A 14,111-nucleotide genomic window follows, 5' to 3' on the forward strand; every position below is an offset into this window, starting at 1 on the left:
CTGGCTAGTAGTCCTTACCTAGGTACTGTCAGGGCACGCCCTCATACTCTGCTCCTGACTGGCTAGTAGTCCTTACCTAGCTACTGTCAGGGCACGCCCTCATACTCTGCTTCTGACTGGCTAGTAGTCCTTACCTAGGTACTGTCAGGGCACGCCCTCATACTCTGCTTCTGACTGGCTAGTAGTCCTTACCTAGGTACTGTCAGGGCACGCCCTCATGCTCTGCTTCTGACTGGCTAGTAGTCCTTACCTAGCTACTGCACATGTGCGACTCCCAACAAAGATGGAACAGAAGTGAGATGTCTCACTCTGTAGCTAAAACAGAGAGCTCAACACACAGGGTGAAAAGAGGAGCTGCAGCAATGTGCAGTATGACAAAAATATGGTGTTTTTTGAAAATTAAACCATGTAAACCTATTCTGATACAACCTCTAAATACAATGATGAACCTGAAAATGAGCATAATATGAGCTCTTTAACCTCTGGTGGATTGTGGACTTAAAAAGCAGTGAAACAGTTAAACAAATCAACAGTGAAATCACTTGGAACTGTGACGTTTCCCTTAATACTTTTCCCCGTTGAACTTTTTGAATTCCCCTTCAGAACACAAGACAAAATAAGAGTTTACTTGCAAAACATAACGTGCAAAATAATCGTTTTTCTCGATTACATTGTTTTTGTGATAAAAATAAGTTCCATTGCACAGCCCTAGCCTAAACTGAGGGCGAGGGGGCACCTTTTTTTACAAGCTTTGTCTGAGGAGAGGCCCACAGTCAGACTTATAAAATATAAAACCACCGGTGTACACGCTAAAGTTGACAACAGTATTTGTATAGCTGGCGTGGCTGGTAACAGCACTACTTAAAACTTGGTGTAAAATTGATTGCAATCTGTTTAACTTTCTGCATTTCTGTATTTTTTTTTTTTGTCCTGTATGTGTACAGCCCGAGTGGTGGGGGTCATGTGGAGACCAGCCCCCCCTCCTCCCCTCCCCCAACCCCCCAGATGAGGAAGAGGAGGCTGTACAGCGCCGTACCAGGACGCACCTTCATCGCCACCCGGTCCCACGTGCCCCAGGGGCCCGGAGAGATCCAGCTGCACCGAGGAGAGAGGGTCAAAGGTCAGACTGTCGTTCTGAGTACAGTGAAGACAGTAGTACTGGGGTGTATATCTGGGTCAATGACCTATAAGGATTTCAACAGGCCTTCAAAAAGTAGTCATGTGGTGCAACCGTGAATTATCTTAAAATAAATTCATTTCTTAAACATGCTTAACCCTTTTTACAGGTTTCTCAGTTATATAAAGTGTTAAGAAACAAAGTATTTGCATTTCTTTTGAGTTTTTGTAAATAATGATCTCATTGTTTTTTTTTGTTTTGTCCATATTTCATAAAATGGATATTATCGGATATATTATGACGGACATATGAGTACAAATGCTTTGCAATTTTGTACTTTTGGCTACAAATCTCTAGATTATAAATGGTTCAAAAGGCTGCCGCTTGACTCCTTACCAGAACTCGTAAACGAGATCCCATTACAGCTGTTCTTGCCTCCCTTCGTTGGCCACCGGTTTGCTTTAGAATACATTTTAAGATTCTGTTGTTCTGTAAAGAGCTCTTTATGGTGAAGCCCCAGCTTATATATCGCTGAACTACTGAAGCCGCCGCACGCTCCTCTGAGGTCATTAAGGTCTGCTGACCAGCTACTCTTTGTTGTCCCCTAGATCTCAGCTTATAAATAGGGATGCATAGGAGAGCATTCTCAGCCGTGGCCCCCGAGACTGTGGAATGAATTTTCCTCTGCATGTCAGATTGGCCCCCAGCCTTCACATTTTGAAATCACGACTTAAAACTCACTTTTATTCATTGGCCTTTAAATCTGAGAGTTGTATTCTGCAGGGTTTCTTGCCTTAAAGGTATAGTGGAGGATTTTCCCGAATTTTAGAAAAGAACCGCCCTCTCCACTTTTTAAAAAATGCACATGCGCAACACTCTCCCTGCTCCCGAGAGGGAACGCCTATTAAACGTGTGCACGAGAGCGCACTGTTTACAAGTTGCTGTCGGCATGGCTCATACGAGCTACTTTCAGAAAGAAGATTTGCACTTTTCCACAAATTGAGATGTTTACCGTGTGTGCGCGGTGCGTGACTTGTGCCAGGGCTAGCATCGCTAATCATAGCTTACATCAACTTTCACTAGCAGTGATTTTAAATGGATTTCTCCAAATAGCCAAACTTTACCTGTCGAGTAGAAACTTGGCGACTGAGGCATCAGTGGAGAGCCCAACCTGAGCTTTTAGCGCACGCCAGCGTGTGAAACATTCTCCCAAAAACACTCCGGTCTTGTTTCTTTCTTCAGAGGCCTTTCTCTTCTTGTCATACAATTCGTAGACACTCGTAGCTCACCACACATATACACCTGAAAGTATTCATGCGCAGAAAGCGAAAACTACCCTCGGGACGAGCACGTACGACGTCCTTACGTAAACATAGCGCCAGAATGATTGACAACTAGGAGGACCAATAGTCTTGATGATCCACCCGGAAAAAGAAAATCCTCCACAATACCTTTAACTAACCTTAACTAACTTTGTTAGTTAAGGTGGTATGGTGGGGTTTGCCTGTCAGTTAGTGAACAGGGCATAGTGAACACAGTGGTGCCTGCCTGTAACAGAGGAAGTCTAACGTTAACCCACACCGTGACTTTCACCTCACCGTTATATACGCTGTCTGCGTGGAGTTTTGAAAAGTGTAAAAACACTTGCAACCGCTTTACCGGCATTGCAGTGACTCACTGTGACTTTAACAACGTGGTTTCGCTCCGTCGACACCACAGCTCTGTGTGTGTGTGTGTGTGTGTGTGTGTGTGTGTGTGTGTGTGTGTGTGTGTCGGCAGTCGGAGCTCCACTCCTTGTCAAGATGCAGAGACGTCAGATAAGCTTGCAGTTATGCGCTCTCGGGTACCGAAATTTGGCACCGTTTGATTTAAAGTGAATCCGTCCTCGGTAGTACCGACCTGCCGATAGTTAAGGCGGCCCCCCTAAGCTGCAAAGTGCTGCGGGAAACCCTGTTCTGCATTTTCATCACTTATTTTAAATGTTCGTTTTGTGTGTTTGTAATCTGTCCTAAATCATGTCAATGTCCAGCCCTTTGGTCACCCTGGTTCTTTTAAATGTGCTTTACAAATAAAGTTGAATTGGATTGGATTGTAAAACACTTTGATAAAAAAAATACATTTGAATAGATTTAGGGTAATTTCAAGATGTCGAACCACATCATATTTTGACACTTTACATACCAGAAAAATTACAAATAACGAATGGTTTTTGAAATGTTAAAGTGAATAAATATATGGGAGAGCTACTACATATATATATATATATATATATATATATATATATATATATATATATATATATATTTTTTTTTTTATGTTGTTGCATTTAAACCTTTTTTATTTGAACTGAAGAAAATGCAGTCAGACGGAAAATGTAGGCGTCACGTCAGTGACCTATCTGTAGATATATCTGTGGTAGACCTGTAATGCTCTGTGTGTTGTGGATCTACAGTTCTGTCTATCGGGGAAGGAGGATTCTGGGAAGGAAACGTTAAAGGAAGAACTGGTTGGTTTCCTGCTGACTGTATTGAAGAAGTCCAGATGAGACAATACGACCCACGACTGGGTAAATACTGCTAATAAATATACTGTATATATATATATATGAAATGAATAATTATAGCAGCACCCTTTACATATATATAGATATTCCATATATGACATTAAACTATGTTTATGTACTGTCCTATATGAAATATGTCCATGTATGTTTCAGAGACGAGGGAGGACCGCACAAAGAGACTGTTCAGACATTATACTGTAGGATCCTACGACAACTACACCTCCTACAGGTAATACTGCATCATTACACCTCCTGCATGCAGTGAGCTGATACTGCCCCTCCAGGGGCCTCATTTATCAACAGTGCTTAGAAAAGGTTCAACATTTTGTCTCACGAATGAAATTTCGTATGTGCTTAAAATCTGTATTTATCAAACATGAACGAGCCAATCGTACGCACATCAGTAGGTAATCAATCCTGATTAATCCCACCTGTCCAGTTCTTAACCACCACGCTCGTTCACGCTCAGGCCATTTGCATTATCAGAACATATCGGAACATCTCTAATAATTAGCAACTAAAATGATTATTTATGTTGCCAAGTCAAACTATTATAGATTAGCAATAAAACACTAACGCTCCTCTTGTCCTCAAAAAGTTTCTCTATCAGAAACTTGGGTTTCTTTTAATCAAATTTTAAAACAAAATAATGTGGATGGTTCCCTACAACGCTCTTCACAAGTTAAATAAATGATCAGTTCACTACTTTCATTGACTTTGGGTGTTTTATTCAATTTTACAGCATGTCAAGAAAAACTGATTAAAGAATGTTGAAAAACTTTGTTTTGAAAAATCTTCAAGAACGTCAGGAAAAGTGACAAAAAACTTGGAAAGAAATGACACAATTGCCAGAAAAGTGACCAAAATGTCGGAAGTGACAACAAATTTGAAAAAAAGTGACAAAAACATGGGAAAAGCTTAAAAAAACGTCAAAAAAGCGCAGAAAGATATTGTCAGAAACTTCGAAAAAAGTGACAAAAGTGTCGAAAAAGACGACCGGAAAATGTTGGATTTTTTTTTAACATTTTGACCCAAAAAAACTAAAAAGTTGCAGGTCGACGGGGAAGACAAAAGGAGGGTTAAGTCATTTTAGGAAAGCTTCTGGTAATACAACAACATAAAATACATGTAAAACACTAGGTCAAATAATCATATTGGCCAAGAATATCACAGAACAATTAACAGGAAGATAGAAATAAACATGCAGCTCAAAATAAGCACAATGAAGAGAAGTAAACAGCTAGTTTAAATAAATATATACAAAAAGCAACAATGACAAACTACTATATATACTATGTATATTGTATTATGTGTTATATAGACCTGTGTCTGCAATAAAGTTTATATATAAACACAATACTTTAAATGAGTTCAACTTTTTGTGTAATTAATCATTTATATTTTGCTGTACTTTAATTTAAGTAACAGAAAAGGTGAACGTGTTGTGATGAATATCTGTCATCTGTGTGTGTGTGTGTGTGTGTGTGTGTGTGTGTGTGTGTGTGTGTGTGTGTGTGTGTGTGTGTGTGTGTGTGTGTGTGTGTGTCTGTGTGTGTGTGTGACTGTGTGTGTGTGTGTGTGTGTGTGTGTGTGTGGTGGTGTTGTGTGTGGTGTGTGTGTGTTGTGGTGTGTGTGTGTGTGTGTTGTTGTGTGACTGTGTGTTGTTGTGTGACTGTGTGTTGTTGTGTGACTGTGTGTTGTGTGTGTGTGTGTGTGTGTGTGTGTGTGTGTGTGTGTGTGTGTGTGTGTGTGTGTGTGTGTGTGTGTGTGTGTGTGTGTGTGTGTGTGTGTGTGTGTGTGTGCTGTGTGTGTATTTGTGTGTGTCGTGTGTGTGTGTGTGTGTGTTGTGTGTGTGTGTGTGTGTGTGTGTGTGTCTGTGTGTGTGTCTGTGTGTGTGTGTGTGTGTGTGTTGTGTGTGTGTGTGTGTGTGTGTGTGTGTGTGTGTGTGTGTGTGTGTGTGTGTGTGTGTGTGTGTGTGTGTGTGTGTGTGTGTGTGTGTGTGTGTGTGTGTGTGTGTGTGTGTGTGTGTCGTCTGTTAGTGACTACGTGATCGAGGAGAAGACGGCCGTGCTGCAGAAGAGAGAGAGCGAGGGATTCGGCTTCGTCCTCAGAGGAGCTAAAGGTAGAAACAGAGGGATAGAGGGATGGATGGATGGATGGATGGATGGATGGATGGAGGGATGGATGGATGGAGGGATGGATGATGGATGGATGATGGAGGGAGGGAGGGAGGGATGGATGGATGGAGGGATGGATGGATAGATGATGGATGGAGGGAGGGAGGGAGGGATGGATTATGGATGGAGGGATGGATAGATGATGGATGGAGGGATGGATGGATGAATGGATAGATGATGGATGGAGGGATGGATGAAGGGATGGATGGATAGATGATGGATGGAGGGATGGATGATGGATAGATGATGGAGGGAGGGATGATGGATAGATGATGGATGGATGAATGGATAGATGATGGATGGAGAGATGGATGGATGAATGGATAGATGATGGATGGAGGGATGGATGGATGAATGGATAGATGATGGATGGAGGGAGGGATGGATGGATGGAGGGATGGAAGGATGATGGAGGGAGGGATGGATGGATGGAGGGAGGGAGGGATGGATGGAGTAGTGGATGGAGGGATGGATGGAGGAGCGGTGGGTGTTTGGAGGTGTTGGGAAAGAAAAGAAAAAGATATTTAAAACAGAGGGATGTCTTCAGAGGAAGAGCAGTGAGCTTTAAAACTCCTCGCTGTGTCTCTGTGTAGTCCCCTGAGTCTTATCCTTAAAAGACTACAATCCCCATCCTACCATGCAGCGGTGGAGGAAGTACTCAGATCTTTTACCTAGGCAAAAAAAATAGAAATACTTTAATTGTCTCAACATAGAAAAGCAGTCCCCCGGATAATCTAACAGTCCTGTGGGTTATTGTTCACAGCTTTTTACTTTCAACTACAGTTCCCATGAGCCTCAGCTGCTGCTGCAAAGGAAAGTGTGAATCTGTAGCAAATACATAATACTTTGTTGTAGCAAAAGATTGTTTATCAGATCATTTTGTAGCACTACAACAGTATAAAAAAATGCATTCAAAATCAAAGTAAAAGTCCTAATTATGCAGAACTGTAATCTGAAAAGTAACTAGTAACTAAAGCTGTCAGATAAATGTAGTGCATTAACAAGTACAATATTTCTCTCTGAGATGTAGTGGAGAAGTATAAAGTAGCAGAAAATGATAATAATATAATAATAATAATAATACATTTTACTTATGGCCTTTCATAGCTCTCAAGGACGCCTTACAGTTAAAGCAAAAATACAGTTAAAAAGGCAAATATAATTAAATTAAAGCAAACACATTAAAAAGATTGAGATAGAAAATTAAAAGAAGGCAATCTATCCATGATTTAGATGGAGAGTGGAGTCATGTGGGGTAGGCTTTTCGGAATAGGTGTGTTTTGAGGGAGGTTTTAAAGGTGGGTAGAGACTCTATGGTTGGGTACCGTTTGGATTTTTGCGATTCCGATGCTGAACCGGTTTCCGTAGCGACCTGTACTTCCAGGCGCTTGTTGTGTTGCAGCCATGGAGCGCAGTTAGCGGCGCTCTAGTGTGGCTTTATTTTACGTTGAAAAAACACCCAGAAAGACTGTGAATCACCAATGAATCAAAATAACATTTTCCTCGTATCTGTGAAATAAGCATGTGACTCCACCCCTCAAATAATCGGAATCGAAATTCGGTAAAAAACGGATTCGAAAGAAAGAATCGGAATTGTTAAAAGCCAAACGATGCCCAACCCTAATCACCTGTTTGGAGGCCTTAAAAGTTACACGTTCAGCCATGTAAACATGTTTCCCGCCTCCCCATCTTCTTTCTCTCTGCCTCTTCTTCAAGCCGAGACCCCCATCGAGGAGTTCGCCCCCACCCCGGCGTTCCCCGCCCTGCAGTACCTGGAGTCAGTGGACCAGGGGGGCGTGGCCTGGAGGGCCGGGCTACGCACTGGAGACTTCCTCATAGAGGTACGTGCTACCTACTAAGCATGCTATGTACTAAACACAGTGCTACCTACTACGCACACTGAGTGCTACGTACTAAACACACTGAGTGCTACGTACTAAACACACTGAGTGCTACGTACTAAACACACTAAGTGCTACATACTAAACACACTGAGTGCTACGTACTAAATGCTACATACTAAACACACTGAGTGCTACGTACTAAATGCTACGTACTAAACACACTGAGTGCTACGTACTAAATGCTACATACTAAACACACTGAGTGCTACGTACTAAATGCTACGTACTAAACACACTGAGTGCTACGTACTAAATGCTACATACTAAACACACTGAGTGCTACGTACTGAGTGCTATGTACTAAATGCTACGTACTAAACACACTGAGTGCTACGTACTAACACCACTGAGTTACCTGCTAAATGCTACTTACTAAAACACACTGAGTGCTACGTACTAAATGCTACAGTACTAAACACCACGGGTGCTACGTACTGAGTGCTATGTACTAAATGCTACGTACTAAACACACTGAGTGCTACGTACTAAACACACTGAGTGCTACGTACTAAATGCTACGTACTAAACACACTGAGTGCTACGTACTAAATGCTACGTACTAAACACACTGAGTGCTACGTACTAAATGCTACATACTAAACACACTGAGTGCTACGTACTGAGTGCTATGTACTAAATGCTACGTACTAAACACACTGAGTGCTACGTACTAAACACACTGAGTGCTACGTACTAAATGCTACGTACTAAACACACTGAGTGCTACGTACTAAACACACTGAGTGCTACGTACTAAATGCTACGTACTAAATGCTACGTACTAAACACACTGAGTGCTACGTACTAAACACACTGAGTGCTACGTACTAAATGCTACGTACTAAATGCTACGTACTAAACACACTGAGTGCTACGAACTAAACACACTGAGTGCTACGTACTAAACACACTGAGTGCTACGTACTAAACACACTGAGTGCTACATACTAAACACTGAGTGCTGCTGGAACAAAGTAAGCAGGGTTAGCCTAGAGGGTTTATGATGTTGGCGCAGTGTCGTGGGGTGCACCAACCATGGGGACAATATCTAGCTGCAGGGACCTGACGTGTTCTAAAAGAAGTAGCCAGATTTTAGAAAATGTAATAGTGGAGCCACGAAGGAAGTGTTTTATTTTCTCTAATTTCATAAAATAAAGGGCATCCTTTATCCAGTGGGTGTGGAAGGGAGGATAGGGACTCTTCCACTAAATAAAGAACACACGCCTCGCAAATGGTGTAAGAAAAGCAACAAATTCAGCCTGATAGGATGGCAGTGGGTGGTCAGTTGGCAGGACACCAAACAAGCCGGTCAGGGTGACGGGTGGATACTAACAGATGTGATGGCCGAAAGTGAGTCAAATACCCATTTCCAAAACACCGATAGAGCGGGACAAGACCAAAGCATGTGGGTCAGATCAGCTGGTCCTTCGTGACATTTATGACAATTTGGATCAATGTCAGGGTAGATGCGAGCCAGTTTACTTTTGGACTCTATGAACTATTTTACGCTGTATGACTCCATGACGAGCACAAATAGGTGATGTGTGGACACGTTGCAAAGCTGATTTGCCAAACCTCTATCTGTCTCTATCACTATGTCGAGATCCCCTGACCAAGTAGTAGTGACAAGAAAGCAGCTTTTAATAAATCTTTTTAAAGTGCGTGAATAAATCCAACCTGCTCCTATGACTAGGGCTGCACGATATTAGGAAAATATCTAATTATTTTGACTGATATTGCGATTGCGATATGATTCACGATATTGAAGGGAATGATCATGTTTGTATCATTATTCTCATTTTCATTGACTAATATTAAATCTTCAAAAATAAAATGATTACAGCATGATAGAGGATCTGTACCAAACAAAGATGTTTTCTGTAGGATACGATTTGTAGGCCCAGGACGTCTCTGCAGCACCACAATACTTCATTCAGAACGGTTTGACACATATTTTGCCTTTAACAAATATTGCAATATTTGGATATTGCACTAGTCCATATTGCGATTTCGATAAAATTGCAATTAATTGTGCAGCCCTACCTATGTCAGATTTAAGTTTCACTTCCCATGATCTGTGACCGATGTAGGAGCATCTTGGCGGCAGGGATTTAAACCTTCTACAGAAAATGTCTGGGAAAAGAAAATCCAAAGTGTGTTTGCACTTTGAAATAGTTAAAGATGATCCAAAGGAAGATGCAAGATGTGAGTGCACAAGTCTCTGTAAGAACTAGTAAAAACATGAAGTCTTCATTTCCCCTCCATTAATTGATAATTATGATGATTTTCGTGCCGTGACTTGTATCAGTGCCTATACTTCTCGGTGCATGGAGGAAAAATTCTGTGTGACAAAAACGGATCATAAAAACATATGAAAGATGGAAGCATACACACATTTAGCTGGAAGAACTGTACATATCTTCAATGTATCAGGTCTGTTACAATAAAACTGGCAGGATTCAAAAAAGTAAATAAATAAATGTGTGGCATCATTAGATCTCTGCTGCTGTGCCTGTGTGACACACCTGTCTCTGTGTGTGTGTGTGTGTGTGTGTGTGTGTGTGTGTGTGTGTGTGTGTGTGTGTGTGTGTGTGTGTGTGTGTGTGTGTGTGTGTGTGTGTGTGTGTGTCGTCCAGGTGAACGGGGCCGACGTGGTGAAGGTGGGTCACCGGCAGGTCGTCTCTCTGATCCGACAGGGCGGCAGTCGACTGCTGATGAAGGTCGTATCCGTTTCTAGGAAATCTGAATCCAACCTGATCAGGAAGAAAGGTACAACTCAATGTTTCATTTGCTCATAGGCGTAACTTACAGGGGGGGATTGGGGGTTACAACCCTCCCCCAATAATCAAAACTGGCCAGTGCAACCCTCCCAAAAAAACTATTATAATTTCCTTTCCATAATTAAAGACACTTGCACCATAAATTCATGCAGAAAGATTCACCAGAATGCAGGAAAATTAAGTGTTTGACGTTCAAAATTTCAATTTTTTGAAATCTCAACCCTCCCCCAAAGTTGAACCCAAAGTTGAACCCTCATTATTAATTCTCCTGTTTTCTTTATTTAATTCTTGTATCATTATTTTGTATTCTGTTACACCGATGCCCGAGCAAGTTTTTAACCTTGTTTAACATCTCAAATGTGTTTTCTACACACCATGAGCGAAATAACTTGGGCTGAAAATTGTTTGGTTTCTAAAATGTCATAAAACGGTGAAAAATGTCGATCTGTGTTTCCCAAAAAGCCCAAGATGACGTCCTCAAATGTCTTGTTGTGTCCCCAAATCAAAGATATTCAGGGCTTAATTTACTAACACTAGCGCAGTTTGCGCTGCGTCTGTTTATGCGAGATCGGTAATAGCGCACGCTATGCTTCCACATTTTGCGTAGTATTTATCAACCCTGACGCCCATCAGGCAATCAGCGTCTTTCTCCGCCCACTAGACCGTAGATTGCGCTGTAGCAAAGCGGTACTGTTGCTATGATACGGCTGAGTGCAGACTGAGATATTCCCACTGCTGATGCTATGACTGTTTGAAATGATCCTGATGCCGATATCTGTAATGTAGCGAGGAGTTTAACAACTGCTGGAATGGGATGTGAACGCTGAGTCGGAGATTCAATTTCATCTTTGATTTCTTCCAGTAACTCTAATATTACTATGTTATATTATTATTATTATTATTATAATATTATGGCTGCTTGATCTGGAACGCTAAATGATGTTGTGTTCACTGACAAAGTGTGATTCTTGTGTTAAAAATATTTTCAGTCTCGCCTATGTCTTCGTCTTGCTCAAATTGCTGTTGCCATTTCACCAGCGGCATAAAGGTCTACGAGGAAACTGGACTGCGGCTGGTTTAGACCTGCTTTAAGAGGCGGAGAATTTCCCCCGCAGAATAGAGGCGCGCTCTTACTGACAGTCTTTGTAAATACCACGGAATATATAATTAGGGGCACTTAGCGCTTATCCTCCCACCTTTTTGGGTGGAACTCCCACTTTCCCCACGACCCTCCCACGAACGCATATTGAAAGCGCAACTTGTCTCTTCTCGCTCATGTGGCAGACAATCTGCGATTTTACCCAAGTGCGCCCTGTTTGTAAATAGCCCGCATCGGTTACATCCGTCTTTGCGACCAATTAGCGCCTGGAAACAGGTGCAAACGGCTTGATAAATCTAGCCCTCAGTTTACTGTCCCAGAGGAGAGACGACACTAGAACAATATTCATATTTAACACGCTGACATCAGAGAAGTTTTACTTAAACTGATTAATCGATTATTAAAAATAGTTGGTGATTCATTTAATAGTTGACAACTAATCGATTAATCTTTGCAGCTCTAGAAATGAGCAGTTGCCGAGCATTTCCGCCTTTGAACTGCAGTGTACCAATGACAGCCAGGTTTTCATACGTCACATACCATTAGCATAATCACTGTGCGCTAGCCTGGGAAAACCCTGACGAACTTCTGGCAAATTTGAGATTTGCTCTGCAAGTCAGTCTGGCCAAGAGCCCATTCGAGCCCATTTCCAATTTTTCCAAATCGAGGCACCAATCACAACCGTTGAGGCGGGCTCTACACCAATCACAACCGTTGAGGCGGGCTCTACACCAATCACAACCGTTGAGGCGGGCTTTACACCAATCACAACCGTTGAGGCGGGCTCTACACCAATCACAACCGTTGAGGCGGGCTTTACACCAATCACAACCGTTGAGGCGGGCTTTACACCAATCACAACCGTTGAGGCGGGCTTTACACCAATCACAACCGTTGAGGAGGGCTCTACACCAATCACAACCGTTGAGGCGGGCTCTACACCAATCACAACCGTTGAGGCGGCTTTACACCAATCACAACCGTTGAGGCGGGCTTTACACCAATCACAACCGTTGAGGCGGGCTCTACACCAATCACAACCGTTGAGGCGGGCTCTACACCAATCACAACCGTTGAGGCGGGCTTTACACCAATCACAACCGTTGAGGCGGGCTCTACACCAATCACAACCGTTGAGGCGGGCTTTACACCAATCACAACCGTTGAGGCGGGCTTTACACCAATCACAACCGTTGAGGCGGGCTTTACACCAATCACAACCGTTGAGGAGGGCTCTACACCAATCACAACCGTTGAGGCGGGCTCTACACCAATCACAACCGTTGAGGCGGCTTTACACCAATCACAACCGTGAGGCGGGCTTTACACCAATCACAACCGTTGAGGCGGGCTCTACACCAATCACAACCGTTGAGGCGGGCTTTACACCAATCACAACCGTTGAGGGGCTCTACACCAGTCACAACCGTTGAGGCGGGCTTTACACCAATCACAACCGTTGAGGGGCTTTACACCAATCACAACCGTTGAGGCGGGCTTTACACCAATCACAACCGTTGAGGCGGGCTCTACACCAATCACAACCGTTGAGGCGGGCTCTACACCAATCACAACCGTTGAGGCGGGCTCTACACCAATCACAACCGTTGAGGCGGGCTCTACACCAGTCACAACCGGTGAGGCGGGCTTTACACGATGATGAGCTTCTTGTTTACATTCAACATGGCGGCCACCGAAGCGCAGCGTCACCCAGATCGTTGGTCTGATTGGTTGAAGGACTATCCAATTGCGCCCAGAGCAGGGCCGGCCCAAGACTTTTGGGGGCCTTAAACAGGATTTGGTTTGGGGGACTCTCCACATTGTAACATGTTGCCACTGCACTTGGCACTAAACCAACTTGTGTATTGTAAATATTAGTTTAAGCACTCATAATGTACAAATACGCATTTAAAGACTAATGTGAGACCTATTAGCAGCAACGCTATCTTTAAATAGACCGGCTCTGTTATGAGCTCTATTGTGGGACATTTCAAGCACTCTTGGGGGCCCCTCTTGTAGCCGCGGGGCCCTAAGCAGACGCTTAGTTCGCTTATGGGTCGGGCCAGCTCTGGCCCAGAGGCATTTTGAGCGTCGTCCGTTGGTGACACCCCTTTGGAAATGAACTGTGAATGAAGCTTCCCCAGACCCCCCACTCTCAGTTACAACTGAGAAGGGTCTGGGGTCAACCAGGCTAACTGCGCGCAGGATGACATGTAAAAAGACCTGCTGCTCCGGCCGCACAGCAACAATGGCGCCAAGCCCGTCATTGCCGGGTATTAATGTTAAGCATTTATTCAACAAATGGTGGTATTTAACAACTTTTGATGACATAATAATCACTTCATACAGACAACAGTACTATGAGAAGCATAGATTACGTTTAATTGTACTTTTTCGCTGCTCTAGTCATCTTCCCCTCAGAAGCTGTTGTCACCCTCCATTGTCAAGCGCTGTGGGCCCATCAATCAAAC

The 14,111-nt window shown here is 43.0% G+C and overlaps 1 protein-coding gene across 4 annotated transcripts in view; it reads left to right on the plus strand.

Annotated features, from left to right (window-relative positions):
* Positions 1 to 14,111, plus strand: part of shank3b (SH3 and multiple ankyrin repeat domains 3b) — a 79,932-nt gene that overhangs the window by 52,963 nt on the left and 12,858 nt on the right. For all 4 annotated transcript variants that reach the window (XM_039792205.1, XM_039792204.1, XM_039792207.1 and 1 more), the window contains exons 14-19: positions 945 to 1,120; positions 3,570 to 3,683; positions 3,834 to 3,909; positions 5,720 to 5,802; positions 7,574 to 7,698; positions 10,398 to 10,530. In XM_039792205.1, coding sequence (XP_039648139.1) covers positions 945 to 1,120; positions 3,570 to 3,683; positions 3,834 to 3,909; positions 5,720 to 5,802; positions 7,574 to 7,698; positions 10,398 to 10,530 — 707 coding nt within the window. The remainder of the gene's footprint in view (positions 1 to 944; positions 1,121 to 3,569; positions 3,684 to 3,833; positions 3,910 to 5,719; positions 5,803 to 7,573; positions 7,699 to 10,397; positions 10,531 to 14,111) is intronic.

This window comes from Perca fluviatilis, chromosome 23 (genome assembly GCF_010015445.1).
Source record: "Perca fluviatilis chromosome 23, GENO_Pfluv_1.0, whole genome shotgun sequence".
Classification (NCBI taxonomy): domain Eukaryota; kingdom Metazoa; phylum Chordata; class Actinopteri; order Perciformes; family Percidae; genus Perca; species Perca fluviatilis.